Source organism: Quercus lobata, chromosome 10 (assembly GCF_001633185.2).
Source record: "Quercus lobata isolate SW786 chromosome 10, ValleyOak3.0 Primary Assembly, whole genome shotgun sequence".
Taxonomy (NCBI): domain Eukaryota; kingdom Viridiplantae; phylum Streptophyta; class Magnoliopsida; order Fagales; family Fagaceae; genus Quercus; species Quercus lobata.
The window spans coordinates 18,960,289-18,975,545 of record NC_044913.1 but is presented as its reverse complement, the minus strand read 5'-3'; the positions used below and the strand labels follow the sequence as shown (position 1 = coordinate 18,975,545).

General features: G+C 38.3%; 1 protein-coding gene across 1 annotated transcript; it reads right to left on the bottom strand.

The window, feature by feature from the left end:
- Positions 1 to 355: 355 nt before the first annotated feature.
- On the bottom strand, positions 356 to 15,179 carry LOC115964462 (probable F-box protein At4g22030). Its single transcript, XM_031083769.1, has 2 exons — positions 15,085 to 15,179; positions 356 to 1,520 (listed from the first exon to the last, which is right to left on the bottom strand). The coding sequence occupies exons 1-2, from the start codon at positions 15,177 to 15,179 to the stop codon at positions 356 to 358; spliced, it is 1,260 nt and encodes a 419-aa protein (XP_030939629.1).
- Positions 15,180 to 15,257: the final 78 nt, after the last annotated feature.

Sequence of the window (15,257 nt, the reverse complement as noted above, 5' to 3'; positions counted from 1 at the left end):
AAAAAAAAAAAAAAAAAAGATGCCAAAATTAGTTAATAAAAAAATAATGCGAAAATGCAAATTGCACCAGCTAAATTTGACCATTTGACTGAAATTCATTTCAGTCATTTAATTTTACTTTCGTTCAATTGAATTATTTAAGTATCAAATTTATTTAATTTAGGTCTTTGGTCCAATTTTCATTTTATTTTATGTTAGAAACTAAGAAAATACATACATGCATATTCTTTTTCGAACTCTTTTTGCACAAGTAGCTAATATAAAATTTGAGAATTAAATATTTTTTCTATGTTAGAAGATTGTACAATGAGTAAATTAAGTTATAAACAATTGATAAATCAAAAAATTGATTTAACTATACACGAAATATCCAAAACAAGAAAAGTTTGCTTGCGACTTCGTCTATATGAGAAGAAGCTGACTTTCTAGCAAGTTCTCTGAGTTGTGATAAGCTTCTCCCAAGTTTCAAAGCCACCTTCATTTCAAACAATTCCCCATTTTCTCTTTTCTCAAAATCTCTTTCCTCAAGTGTGGTTTCAATTGAATCTTTCAATAGCTGGAAAAATCCACCACAGTTTCTATACATCTCAATCACCATCCCAACTTGTCCACCATGCTCAAAAGCATTAACTGTGCTAGCTAAAGCCCCAGCAGCCACTGCTACTATTGGTGCCCATGATCCATTATCAACAAAAGCGGAGCCCAAGGCTGCAATGCCTGTGAGTAATGGACCTGAGATAGCTAAAGTCTTGTTGATCTTCAATGCCAAGTTGCCAAGTCTTACATGGTCCTCAATGTCTTTTCTCTCCACCACCTTAACAACCTCTCTCATTTCCATTTCGAGTTCCTCACTCCATCCATTGTTAAATTGTTTTCCTTCATGTAAAAAGTTTTTCTTCTGTAGTACTTGATTTTTAGGCCACCAAACAGCTGGCTCAAACTTTGCAGGGAATTTTTCAAGCATTGCACTAAGCAAGGGAAGCGGGTAAGCTTTATCAAGGGCCAAAACCTTTTCCATCACCTCCTTCACATCTTCTTGAGTTGGAGTTCCAATGGCGAGCAAGGTTTGGACTTGGCTCTGGAGCTGCTTGAACAATCTTGTAGCATTACGTTGTTCTTCAGAAAGCTGTGAAGGCTGAATTTTGTTCATTATTAGCAGCATTCCGGTGGCCGCCGAATACAAAAGTGTAGACGATAATTTCAATGCCAAAAGTGGCATTCCAATGCCACCAGCTATGGCTGCAACGCCAGCCATTGTTGCAGCAGTGAGAGTTATCATGTTGATGGAGTTTAGAAGATGGGTATTCCAATTGTCACGTTGTTCTCCAATGTTGGCGTGCATCTCTACTCTATCAGCTACAGCCTCTAAGATAGCATAGAGTTGAGTGGTAACAATATTTGTACCAGAGTTGTGTGATCTATCATTGATCTTTTCTACTGGGATTGTGCTTATGAACCCGTCTCTTATATTCAGTTCCTCACCTAGATTTCTCATTGGTATTTTTGGAACTGAGAGTGTTGAAATCAAGAATGCAAGCTCAAAGAATGTTCAGTAATGGCGGAAAGCATGCAGAGAGAGAGAATGAACATTCTAAGCTTTGAGAAAAATGATTTCGTATATATTAAAATAACTGACTCTGTTTCTTTATATAGTAGAAACAGAGCAACCATATGACCAAGTGAAGCAATACTATCAATCAATACAAACATGACAAGTGGCCTAACTAACTAAGTATGTTCTGTAATATCTACACCCGTGTAATACAAGCACTGCTATATACAAAACTACAATACGAAAACTATTAAACTAATAGCTACAAGATAATATCTCCAAGATATTCTATGTGACAAATATCTGCAAGACTCAGATATTTACAAGATATTCAACACTCCCCCTCTAGATGAACTCTATGTAAGGTTGAATTTATTCAACCATCTAATTGGCTTTATTCCGTGCCAAATTTGCTTGTAATTCAGCATTTAGTAACCCTATATTTAGGTGGGTTTGATGTAAGGGTAGTGAGTGAGATAGAGTGAAGATTGCTCAAGAGTATACAAGAAAACAGAGACTCGCGGCTGGGACTCGCGGGTGACTCGCGGCTGCAAGCCGCTAGACGCAGTACACGTGCCAAGCATGCTGGAAGGTGAACAGTCATGCAAGCTGGAGCACTACAGGACAAAACAGGACAACTGGCCATACGGTTATCTCGCGACTGGATCTCGCGACTTAGTCAAGCCGCGAGGTCAAGCCGCGAGCTACCCCTGTTTTGTAAAACCTGACGTTTCACATTCCTCTCCCACTCCAGTATAAATACCCCTTTTACCCACGATTGTGAGAGAGCTTCCAGAGAGATTTTTGAGAGAGAAACCCTAAAGAAAAACAAGATTGATTCACCCACAATCTATACCTTAGAGTCTCTTTAAATTCCTCAACTCTTTTCCTCTCCATTGTCAAATCCTTGAGAGGCATTATACCAAACCTGGTTCTCACCATCATCATCACTGTGAGACAGCTATTTGGATTTCTGGGAAGCAGTTAGAAAGGAACCAATCTTCATTGGTTGATGCTACGGTCTAGTAGCGGAATCCAGGAAGTTAGAAAAGAAAAAGGTTCGGCGCAACCTCGTTGGAGCAAGAAGCTTGGAGGGTTTAGGTGCACTGGGTAGATTAGGCTTGGAGGGTCTATTGCTGTCCATGTATTCCAACTGTATTTTCTAGTGGATTGTTTACCGCTTGGAGGGCGGCGGAAAGGTTTTACGCCGAGAGTTTCGGTTTCCTCTTCGATAACACATCGCGTGTTGTCTTTGTGTTTGCATCTTCCTTCCTCTCTATCTTTGCCTTTTTATTATCTGCTGTGGATTATATTTTGTTTTGGCTTAGATAGTTTTTTATCAATTCCATATTATAGCATATGTTAAGTTTCCGCACACTAGTTGTTTGACATATTGTTTGAATTGGTTAAGTTGTAATTTGGGGGTCTAAACGTTCAAAGGTGTTTATACACGTTTTTGAACTTTCAATTAGTATCAGAGCGGGTACACTGCTATTGGTTTCATTACCATTGTGTGATCCTTGACTCCCTTTTGAGATGGATAGGTCTCAATCCCTAAATGCACCTCCATATTTTGATGGTAGTGATTATGCTTTTTGGAAGGTTCGCATGAGAGCTTTTCTGTGTTCTATTGATGAATCCGTTTGGGATGCTGTTGAGATAGGTTGGACCAGACCTGAGGCAGCCAAATCCACTTGGGATAAGGCAGCACTTGCTGCATCTAATGCTAACAGTAAAGCACTCAATGCTATTTTCTGTGGTGTATCTCCAGATGAATTTCACAGGATTTCTCACATTACCATTGCCAAAGAAGCATGGGAGATTTTGGAAATCACCTATAAAGGCACGAAGAAAGTGAAAGACACCAAGTTACAAATGCTGACCACTCGGTTTGAGGAGCTCAAAATGAGTGAGGATGAGTCTTTTGACTCTTTCTATGGGAAGCTAAATGAGGTGGTTGTCAGCAAGTCCAACTTGGGGGAGAAAACGAAGGATTCAAAGATTGTAAGGAAGATCCTTCGATCATTACCGGAAAGTTTTTGTGCTAAAGTGACAGCGATTGAAGAGAGCAAGGACCTTGATGACATCAAAGTACAGGAGCTGGTTGGTTCTCTGCAGACTTATGAGATGTCGCTGCCAAATCAACGGAAGGGTAAATCTCTTGCCCTAAAGACCATTAATGAGAAGGTGGAAGATCAAGACTCATCGGGAGAAGATGTGGTTGACAAAGATGTTGCATACCTTGTCAAAAATTTCAGAAAGTTCTTGAAATTCAAAAATAATGGCAAATTTGATGATAAAAGAAAATTCCAAAGTTCTGGAAGGGAGAAAAGGGATTTCAAAAAGAAAGATGGAAAAAAATCCCAACCCACACAAGGTGTCACTTGTTTCGAATGTAACGGGCATGGACACTTTAAGAAGGAATGTCCGAATTATTTGAAATCGAAAGGTAAAGTGTATGCCATGACTTTGAGTGACTCGGATTCGTCTGACTCAGAATCTGAAGAGAGCTGTGATGGAGAGGGGAACTATTCAGCTTTTATGACTATTGCTCATGTTGAGTCTTCAGATGAGTTGAATCTGCTTGTACGAGACCTTGGAGAACATAGTGATGATGAATCACTAGGAATTGTTGAAGAATCAGATGTTGAAGAAGATGAAAGCACAGCAAATCTTTAAGAGAATTATAACTCACTCTTGGAGAAGTCGGGTGAGTACACAAGGGTGGCCAAGGCTGCTGTGAGAAAAATAAAGAAGGTTGAGGAGGACTACAAAAGTCTCCTAATCCGATATAGGGAGGCCAAATGTGAGATAGAAACACTGAATGGTGAGTTGTCCGAAACTTACACAAAAGTGAGATTTCTTGAGAATGAGGTTGTGCAAGCAAATGCTAAAATAGAGAGGGTCACCACCAAGAAGCTAGATGATGTTATCTCATCTCAAAAGAGCTTTTCAGACAAATCCGGATTGGGATATACCGGAGGAAGTAGTTCATCTGGAAATGTCACTAAAGAAGTGAAGTTTGTAAAGGCCAAAGATCCAGTTATAGCTGACCTTACTGGTGAGAAGCTCGAGGTGGAGGAGAAGAAGAATGTGGTGAACCAACGGATGCTGAATCCCCGTAATCAATCTGTGGGCAGGTCTAAATCTCGTGCCAAGTCACGCCCACAACCACAAAGAGGTTCTAGAGCAACTTATGTGTGTCATTACTGCGGACTTCAAGGGCATACTCGACCAAATTGCCAAAAGCTGAGAGCAAAAAATAGTGCAACTCCTCAAAGGTCAGGAGGACCTAGAAATGATAGAAGAATTTGCGTAGCTGATCAATCTAGAGATCAGAATGGTGATCCCAAAATGATGAACGTGATGAAGATGATTGGTGCATTCACCAACTGCTTAGAAAGCTTCTCACGAAGGTTTGAAAGCCCTAACTCCCGTACCCAATCCTATAAGGAAATCACCCCAAACGCAAGTGACGTGTGGGTGAAAAAGGGTACTCATGCATAAGCATTACAACATGTCCATGCATTAATACTTCCTATGCTTTATGACAATGTTTGTTTGTTTTGCTTGCTGTTTTTGCTGTTGGTTGTTTGCTTGTCTACTTGTGCATATTTTTAATTTTGTCTTATCAATCTTTTTGTTTCTTGTGTCAAAAATCCAAAAATCACATAAAAAATTAGAAAATCAAAAAGCTTGATTGTTTTGTTGAGTTTTTGTCTCAAAACTTGTTTTGCCTTGTACCTTTGTGCTAATGGCTTTGTGCATTTTCGAGCATTGCTTGTTTTCATGCACTCATATCACTATGGGAAAAATCTTGAAATCTATGTGATTGTTGTAAATAAATCTTCAAACTTGTCATGAATGATTAGTGAATGGTTATATTGATTTTGAGACATGCATAGACTTGTATCTATATATCTTCCCACTTTTTATTTTTGTTTTGCTAAAAAAAGCTCACCAAATGTAAATCTCCAAATGAAAAGAGATATTGAGCTGCAAAAGCCTGTCGCACATTCTAGTATTTGACTAGGAAAAAGGGTAAGCGACCTTATATTAAAGTGAATGTTTATTCAAAAAGGCAAAGGCTTGTTCATTAAAGTGAAATATCAAATGTCACTCTCACAATGAGAGGTGATTGACTCAAAAGATCAAAAAGATCAAATGTTATGATTGAAAGTGGAGTTAAATGTAAAGCTCCAAATTAATGTTATCAAGTTTTGTGGGAGGTCATATATACATATTTCTATAATTGAGATGGGTCACATGATCTAGTGCTAATTGTGCATGTCTTGGTTGAATTGATCATTGAAATTTCACATTAGACTAAAGTCTATCTCATTGTTGATATCCACACACAACACACAAGTTTATGTTCAATAAATGCCATATTCATTTGTGTGATTGTACTTGATGAAATGTGTTTTCACATGCTCAATCTTTGTTAAATCAAGCACAAAAAGATTTTTGAGTGTTTTAAGTGTTTTTGGAAAGTATTTTGTTTGAAAAATCTGAAAATTTCAAAAATCCAGTTTTGCCATGTTTTGGCGGCTCAGTCGCGGGTATGTCAAGTCGCGTGCCTTAGTCGCGTCTTCGCGGGTCATTTTTGGCGACTTGTTCTCGAGTGGAAGGTCCAGTCGCGAAGGTTACTCAGAGATTTTCGTGGCTCAGCTCGCGACTCACTCGCAGGTAGACCTTCCAGTCGCGAAAAACACTTAGAAGAATTTTTCAAATTTTTGTCTTTGAGTGTCTTGGTGGCTTGAACTGGCGACTGTGTGGCGACTTAATCAAGTCGCGAAAAACGCGTGTTTGGCAGAAGCAGGAGCAGTTTTTAAATCTTTTTCAGTTTTCCCTCGAACATTTGTGACTGTTCATCTTCTCTCTAAACTATCTCCCTCCCAAACACTCCGTGCTCCCATCTCCAATCTCCATTGTTGCACATTTTCTGCTCAAATTCTTCAAGTCTCAAGTATGGGTTTTAAGTTTTGAACTCATTTCTACTTGATTTTGTGTTTTTCCCTTTGATTTTTCGCATCTGTTTATATTTTAGAGATGGGTTTGTGTTTCAAATATTGCTCTTGTTCATACTTAGCCTGCGGATACTGTTGCTAGAAATTGATTTGGTCTTAGTTGTTTCCTTTTTTCTCTTCATCCTGTGCTTTACTAAGTGTTTCTTTTAATTATTTGAACTTGAGCTGTTGAGCTGTTTCAAATTGTTCCGTTTGAGGTTGTGAGTTTTACTGTGCTGAATGTGCATGCTCTATTGTGTAAATCCATTGGGTGCATCTGTTAGTTTCACAATGCTGTTTATGAGCCATATCATTTTCCATTATCTGTCTCATTGTCATATATCTGCCTTTAGGATAGTTTCTATATCTGATGTTTTTATATGTGTTTCCTATCTTAGGCTTGTTTATCCATGTGATTGATCTAAGTAGCTTATGTTTAAATATTCAAAGTTCATTTGTATGGATGAAATCTCTTTGTTAATTACATGGTACTGACTTGTTCTGCACATATATTGTTCTATGCTGTATTGGCCTCTTCTGATTGTTCACAGATGGCTCCCTCACCTCCGAAGAAGAAAACTCCTGCAAAGAATGCTGACAAAAGATTGAAAATGGATTCTAAACTGTTTAGGTCAGTTCATCACTTTGAGAGATACAAGGATAACTTCTTGAAAGCAGGAATTATTCAAGAAAGATTGTAGATTTGGAGGACTTAAGACAAACCTTTATCCCCAGCTGTTTTGAAGGAAGAGGATGGGAAAAGCTTCTGAATGATTTCCCTGTAGTGTGTGAACCCCTGATTAGGGAATTTTACTCAAATGCTGTGATAAAGGAGAATGAGTTAAGTTGCTGGGTTAGAGGTAAAGAATTCATTTTGGATGCACATGTCATAGATGATGTACTAGGGCTTGAAGGCTTAGAAGATGAGGAATTTATCAATTACAAGGATATGAGTGTTTCTATTGAAACAGTTCAACAAAGGATAGGTGGGCAGAGGGAAGGGAAATGTTTGAATACCACTGCCTTTCCAGTGGACATGAGGTGTCTAACAATAATCATGATGTTTAACCTCTATCCCATAAAGAAGTTGACTACAATCAACTGTGCCAGAGCAATTTTCCTGATGGATCTCAAAGAAAAGAATTTCATTGACATAAGTTCCCACATATATGATACCATTGTGGATGAGACAAGAACAACCTCTAGGCCAAAATTGATCTTTCCCAGTTTGCTAATGAGGACTTTTAGAAGGAAGGGTGTTCCAATCCTTCAAGACATCAGTCCCATGTCCACACTTTCTGCAATTAACAAGCTTACCTGTAAAAGGATAAGTGTTAGGCTTCCAGGAGAAGAAGATGAAGGTGATGAAGGAGAGGGTGTCCCAATGGAGACTGAAGCAGAGGCAGCAGGACATGCATCAACCTCAACACCCAGGAGGAGTGGCAAAAGACCTAGAGCATCAACTTCTTCAGAGACACCTCCAGATGCTTTCCAAATCATTTTGGAACGACTTGATGGGATCAGAGAAGTCCAGAATGAGCACTCTGAGAGGATGAGAGCCATGCAGGACCAGATTGATGTTTTGTCTACAAAACTTGACAGCTTCACCACTCAGCCTGAACAGTAACCCTTTGGCCATTCCTGTCAAAAAGGGGGAGATGTTTCTTTCTGTTGATAATGACATTGATGATTGAGAAGCAGAAAAGCAGCTCTTAAGGGGGAGTAATGTGTTGAGGGGGAGTTGTCAAATTCAGAGACTTTGTTTATATATGTTTATGTTTTGGGTACTCTTAGTGTTTTTATGGGTTTGATACACTGTGTTTTTGGTGTATAGTTGTTTCTAACTCTTAACCTATACTCTTGGTTTAAACTTTAATATATTTTGATGATGTTATTCAGGATGTTTTGTGTTTGTACCCATGTGCTTTTGTAAGCTTTTAGGGTTTATGTTTTATGCATAGTTTGTAGGCTTTATGGTTTGTACCTTGCTTATTGCAGCCTTTATGCTATGTTGAAATCAGTACTTTAATCTAAATGTCTTGCATTTTGGTTTATGTACTGTCACTCTTGTGCCCTTGTAGGATTGTTCCTAGATGCATATACCTTGTGTATTATGCATTGGTTGAGTGTTGAACATACAAGTGTCTTGCCTTGTGCTTGTTAACTTGTATGTCCTTGTGTTCATTCCAAGTGTGAATGAGCACTGTGATCACTACCTTGTGGTGTTCACTTGGTTGATCAAGCCATGATTTGTTTCTTAACTCCATCTTTGCTTGATCACATATTGCCTGTTTCATATGCATTTTATAATTTTCTGCTTACAATGATCATGGTGTATTGTTGTGTTTCAGGAGTATTATGTTCATATGATTCAAGTGCTTCACAGCTTCTAGAGTTAGGTGTGAGTGAGTTTTGTTCAACTGTTCCCAACTCACATGTTAAGTCTAGAGTCTGTTTTAGGGTTTTGTCACGAAATAGCCAAAGGGGGAGATTGTAAGGTTGAATTTATTCAACCATCTAATTGGCTTTATTCCGTACCAAATTTGCTTGTAATTCAGCATTTAGTAACCCTGTATTTAGGTGGGTTTGATGTAAGGGTAGTGAGTGAGTTAGAGTGAAGATTGCTCAAGAGTGTGCAAGAAAACAGAGACTCGCGGCTGGGACTTGTGGGTGACTCGGGGCTGCAAGCCGCCAGATGCAGCACACGTGCCAAGCATGCTGGAAGGTGAACAGTCATGCAAGCTGGAGCACTACAGGACAAAACAGGACAACTGGCTATACGGTTATCTCGCGACTGGATCTCGCGACTTAGTCAAGCCGCGAGGTCAAGCTGCGAGCCACCCCTGTTTTGTAAAACCTGATGTTTCACATTCCTCTCCCACTCCAGTATAAATACCCCTTTTACCCACGATTGTGAGAGAGCTTCTAGAGAGATTTTTGAGAGAGAAACCCTAAAGAAAAACAAGATTGATTCACCCACAATCTATACCTTAGAGTCTCTTCAAATTCCTCAACTCTCTTCCTCTCCATTGTCAAATCCTTGAGAGGCATTATACCAAACCTGGTTCTCACCATCATCATCACTGTGAGACAGCTGTTTGGATTTCTGGGAAGCAGTTAGGAAGGAACCAATCTTCATTGGTTGATACTACGGTCTAGTAGCGGAATCCGGGAAGCTAGAAAAGAAAAAGGTTCGGCGCAACCTCGTTGAAGCAAGAAGCTTGGAGGGCTTAGGTGCACTGGGTAGATTAGGCTTTGAGGGTCTATTGCTGTCCATGTATCCCAACTGTATTTTCTAGTGGATTGTTTATCGCTTGGAGGGCGGCGGAGAGGTTTTACGCCAAGGGCTTTGGTTTCCTTTTCGATAACACATCGCGTGTTGTCTTTGTGTTTGCATCTTCCTTCCTCTCTATCTTTGCCTTTTTATTATCTGCTATGGATTATATTTTGTTTTGGCTTAGATAGTTTTTTACCAATTCCATATTATAGCATATATTAAGTTTCCACACACTAGTTGTTTGACATATTACTTGAATTGGTTAAGTTGTAATTTGGGGGTCTAAACGTTCAGAGGTGTTTATACACGTTTTTGAACTTTCACTATATATGTTGATTAGATTCATCTTGGATAACAAATAATGAAATTGCTTATACACGAGTGCCTTAGTAAAGAAATCCGCAATCTGGTGTCTAGTAGGTACATGGAAGGTCTTGATCACTCGAGCTTGAATTTTTTCTTTAATGAAGTGGCAGTCTATTTCTATGTGCTTTGTTCTGTCGTGGAAAACTGGATTTGCAGCAATATAAATAGCTGCCTTGCTATCACAGTAAAGGGAAGCTGCATGATTGTGCTCTAGTCCAAAAGTCTTGAGCAAAGCTATCAACCAAACAAGTTCACTTGTGACTCTAGCCATTGATCTGTACTCAGATTCTGCTGAAGATCTTGATACAACTTGTTGCTTTTTACACTTCCAAAAAATCAAAGACTCACCAAGAAAGACACAAAAACCTGATATAAACCTTCTAGTATCTGGACATGCTGTCCAGTCAGCATCACAGTAAGCCTTAAGCTTCAATTCTGAGTTTGCAGAGAGAAACAACCCCCGACCTGGTGTCTTCTTTAGATATTTAAGAATTCTATAAGCTGCCTACAAATGTGGCACTTTCGGAGAACTCATGAACTAACTAAGTTTGTGTACTGAATAGCATATGTTTGGTCTGGTGAGTGTCAAATAGAGCAATTTACCTATCAACCTTCTGTACAAGGAAGAATCAGGAACATCCTCTCCCATTGAACTACTGAATTTGGCAGACTGCTCCATTGGCACATTAGCACATTAGCAGGCTTGCTAGCTAGAAAACCTGTATCAGACAACAACTCCAAGGTAAATTTCCTTTGACATAAACTAATACCCTTCTCGGTTCTAGAAACTTCAAGGCCTAAGAAATACTTCAAAGTGCCAAGATCTTTTAGCTTGAACTTGTTGTCTAGGGAAAGCTTGAAGGTGTTGATAGCCTCCACATTATTGCTAGCTATAAAAATGTCATCAACATACACTAGCAAAATGATGATTAAACCTTTGTGGACCTTGGTGAAGATTGAATAGTCAGATTTGGATTAAATGAAACCATCAGCAATGATAGTAGCAGACAACTTAGCAAACCACTGTCTACTAGCTTGCTTGAGTCCATAAAGAGACTTTGTGAGCTTACAGACCTCCCCCTTGTTGTCAAATCCAAGTGGAGGAACCATGTACACCTCCTCATCTAAATCCCCATGAAGAAAGACATTGTTGACATCCAATTGAGAGAGATGCCAACCATAAACAGCAGCAAGAGCCAACAATGTTCTAACAGTGACAAACTTCACCACAAGAGAGAAAGTCTCATAATAATCAATGCCCTCAGCTTGAGTGAATCCTTTTGCAACTAGTCTTGCCTTGTATCTCTCAACAGACCCATCTGCCTTGAGTTTAATCTTGTATACCTACTTGCAGCCAATGGGAACCTTGCCAGGAGGAAGTTTGGTCATAGCAGCTTGCCACAAAGGATCAATCAATGCTTGAGCATAAGAGATAGGTTCCTTGGCAACAGTCAAAGCAATGGCAAAAGCCGTATGTGAAGTAGACAATCTATTATATGAAAGAGTACAAGAAAGAGCGTAAAGAATACCTGAACTATCAGAAATAGAAGAATCATGAGATTGAGGTAGAGAAGCAGTGGCTAACACATGAGCAGATGCAAGATTACAATGATAGTCATGAAGATATGAAGATGGCTTATGAGGTCGAGAAGACCTTCTAACAAGTGGTAACTCAAGTACAGGAGAAGAAATAGGATCAAGAAGTTCATTATGATCAGAATGAACAAAAACAGATGGAGAAGGAACTGAATCAGAATGCACAAGGTCAAGAAATTCATCTGGGGGAACAGCAGGATCAACAGAAGAGAAAGGAAGAGAAAATTCTGCAGAAACAGTAGGAGGAATATCTGGAACCGAATTTTGAGGTGGAAATATAAGAGAAGAATTGGAAGTAGAAGATATGACAAGTTTAGAAGTCCAATGTTTGAAAGGGAAAATGAACTTCTTAAAAATGACATCCTTAGACAAGAAAACAGTTTTAGAAGCTAAATCATACAATTTATAACCTTTGGTACCAAAAAGATAGCCAATGAAAATGCATGCTTTAGCTTTAGGATCAAATTTTGTTCTATGTCTAGTTAAGGTTGAAGCATAACACAGACTGCCAAAAGACTTAAGATGATCATAGGTAGAAGGATAACCTAAGAGTTTCTCATAAGGAGTAAGATTTTGTAACAATGGATTAGGAAGCCTATTAATGAGATATGTTGCTGTCAAGACACAATCCCCCCAAAATTTCAAAGGCAAATTAGCCTGAAATCTTAAGGCTCTAGCAGCATTTAAAAGATGCCTATGTTTTCTTTCAACCACAACATTTTGTTGTGGAGTTTCAACACAAGACAATTGATGAATGATACCCTTAGAAGCATAAAAGGAAGAAAGGGAAAATTCAGGTCCATTGTCTGACCTAAACACTTTGATAGGAACATTAAATTGGGTCAAAATCATATGAAAGAAGGATGGAATTAAGGTTGAAGCATCAGACTTGTGCTTCAACAAATATACCCAAGTACACCTGCTATAATCATCAACCAAAGTGAGAAAATACTTTGATCCATTCAGGGAAGGAGTGGAATATAGTCCCCAAATGTCAGCATGAACCAAATCAAAGCAAGATAAAGAAATGCTAGAAGAATGAGTAAAAGGCAATTTGTGCTATTTAACTAAAGGACAAATGTGACAATCAAAAGACTTAGTATTATTGCAAGATTTGATATCAGGTACAATATTATTCCACAAAGTCAATCTTTGTGAAAATGGATGACCTAATCTATAGTGCCATAGCCTAAAAACACTATCAGAAGAATCAAGATTACAAGAATTAACACTTTTGCCATGAAAACATGATGACAACATAGACAAAGCCTCAGAAACAGAATCTGGTAGAGTGACCTGTGAAGTGCACTGCAGTGTGTAAAGGCCTCCTGAGTTATGATGCTAGCAACCTGATAGGTAGTGGCAAAACTTGCTTCTGGTGGGGCTTGAGTACCAAAATGACATTGTGAATTTAGTAAACCAACCAGTTGTTGATACTCAACTCTGGTGAGGGAGACAGGTTCATTAGAGGTATCCTCAGTTGTAACCAGATTGCTTGCAAAGGTTTGAGACTTGTTCTTGAACTTGTACCCAGGAGGGTAACCATGTAGTTTATAACATTTATCAACTACATGTCCCAAAGCACCACAGTGAGTGCATTGAGGTCTGCCAGTCCTTGACTTATTGAAATTCTTGACATTACCACTAGACTTAGGTCCCAATGCTGCCAATGCAGCTGCTGTGTCAGTGAAAACCTTCTTCCCAACACTAACCTTTCTTTGCTTCTCATCTTGAAGCAAAAGAGAGAAAACCTTACTCAAAGGAGGTATGGGATCCATAAAAAGAATTTGACCTCTGATTGCAGTATAAGTCTCATTCAGTCCCATCAAGAATGACATAGTACAATCCTCCACATGGTGTCCACAAGTACAGGTTCTATAGGTAGAAAATTCATCCCAAAGACCCTTAAACTTTGTGTAGTATGCATTGATACTTAAATCCTCTTGAGTTAAAGAGCTAACTTTCTTCCTTAATTCGAAGATCCTAGGACCATTACCTTGTCCAAACCTGTATTGTAGGTCAAGTCAGACCTCTCTTGTAATCTTGAAATACACTATGCTTGATTGTAAATCCTTAGAAATAGAATTGAACAACCAAGCTAATACTGTGCTATTACATTTACACCAAGATGTGTACAGAGGATGGTTAATGGATTGTTGCTTAGAAATTAAGCCATCAATGAACCCTAGTTTGGTTTTGGCATCCAAAGATATTAGAATAGCCCTATTCCAAGTGTTATAATTCTCCTAAGTAAGAGGTTGAACGACCAATGAAACACCAGGATTATCACCACTGGATAGGAAATATGGACTAGAGGAAATTTCCCAAGGCTGGACAATACGAGCAGTTGCACTAGATGTACTTTCAGTCATACTTAGTACAATGATGAAGATACAGAGTCCCAAACAAGAATTGGCAAAAGAAAAAAAAAAAAAAAAAAAACCAGACTTTCCAGAGAATTCTTCAAAGAACAATGAATGAAGTGATATGATGTACATCCAAATCAAATCAAGATTCAATATACAATCTTGATGAAATCACAACAGAGAACAACAAATTGGGAAATGAAACCCTAAGAAATCAAATTAAGATTCAATTTACAATCTTGATGAACTCACTGCAAATCAGGAATTGAAACCCTAAGATTGGAAAGAAATCAATTTCCAATTATGAAGAAAAAGAATCTAGATTTCAATATGCTAAAGAAATCAAGATCTAGAGAGTGATGAACTTAGTGCAAGAATCAATCAAAAACATAATGAAGAAAATTTCTAATTGATTTGAAAGAAGCACCAAGAAATCAAAAAACGAAATTGAACTAGGAAGAATCAGAGAATACCAGACTTGAACGATTTTGTGATCTAGTTCAGCTCTAATACCATGTTGAAATCAAGAATGCAAGCTCGAAGAAAGTTCAACAATATCGGAAAGCATGCAAAGACATGAAGGCAGGCAGAGAGAGAGAATGAACATTCTAAGCTTTGAGAAAAATGATTTCGTATATATTAAAAATAATTGACTCTGTTTCTTTATAGAGCATAAACAGAGCAACCAAATGACCAAGTCAAGCAATACAATCAACCAATACAAACATGACAAGTGGCCTAACTAACTAAGTATGCTCTGTAATATCTACACCCGTGTATTACAAGCACTGCTATATACAAAACTAAAATACAAAAACTACTAAACTAATAGCTACAAGATAATATCTCCAAGATATTCTATGTGACAAATATCTACCAGACTCAAATATTTACAAGATATTCAACAGAGAGAGAGAGAGTTTTGGAAGCTTTGGGACATAAATAGCAGCATTGATTTTCCTTGAACAACAACATGAAGAAGAAGATGAAGGTAAAAGAAGAACCGAAGCCATTTGATTGAGAGGTTTTCTCTTTTGGTTCTTGTGTGTGTGTGTATATATATATATATATACTTTTTTTTTTTTTTTTTT

Bases quoted from the DNA above. Each gene is read 5' to 3' on its own strand.
- LOC115964462 (XM_031083769.1), bottom strand. From the start codon at position 15,179: ATGGCTTCGGTTCTTCTTTTACCTTCATCTTCTTCTTCATGTTGTTGT. The intron at 1,521-15,084 runs CTCTCTCTCTCT...ATTCTTGATTTC, and splicing joins GTCCCAAAGCTTCCAAAACT to AACACTCTCAGTTCCAAAAA.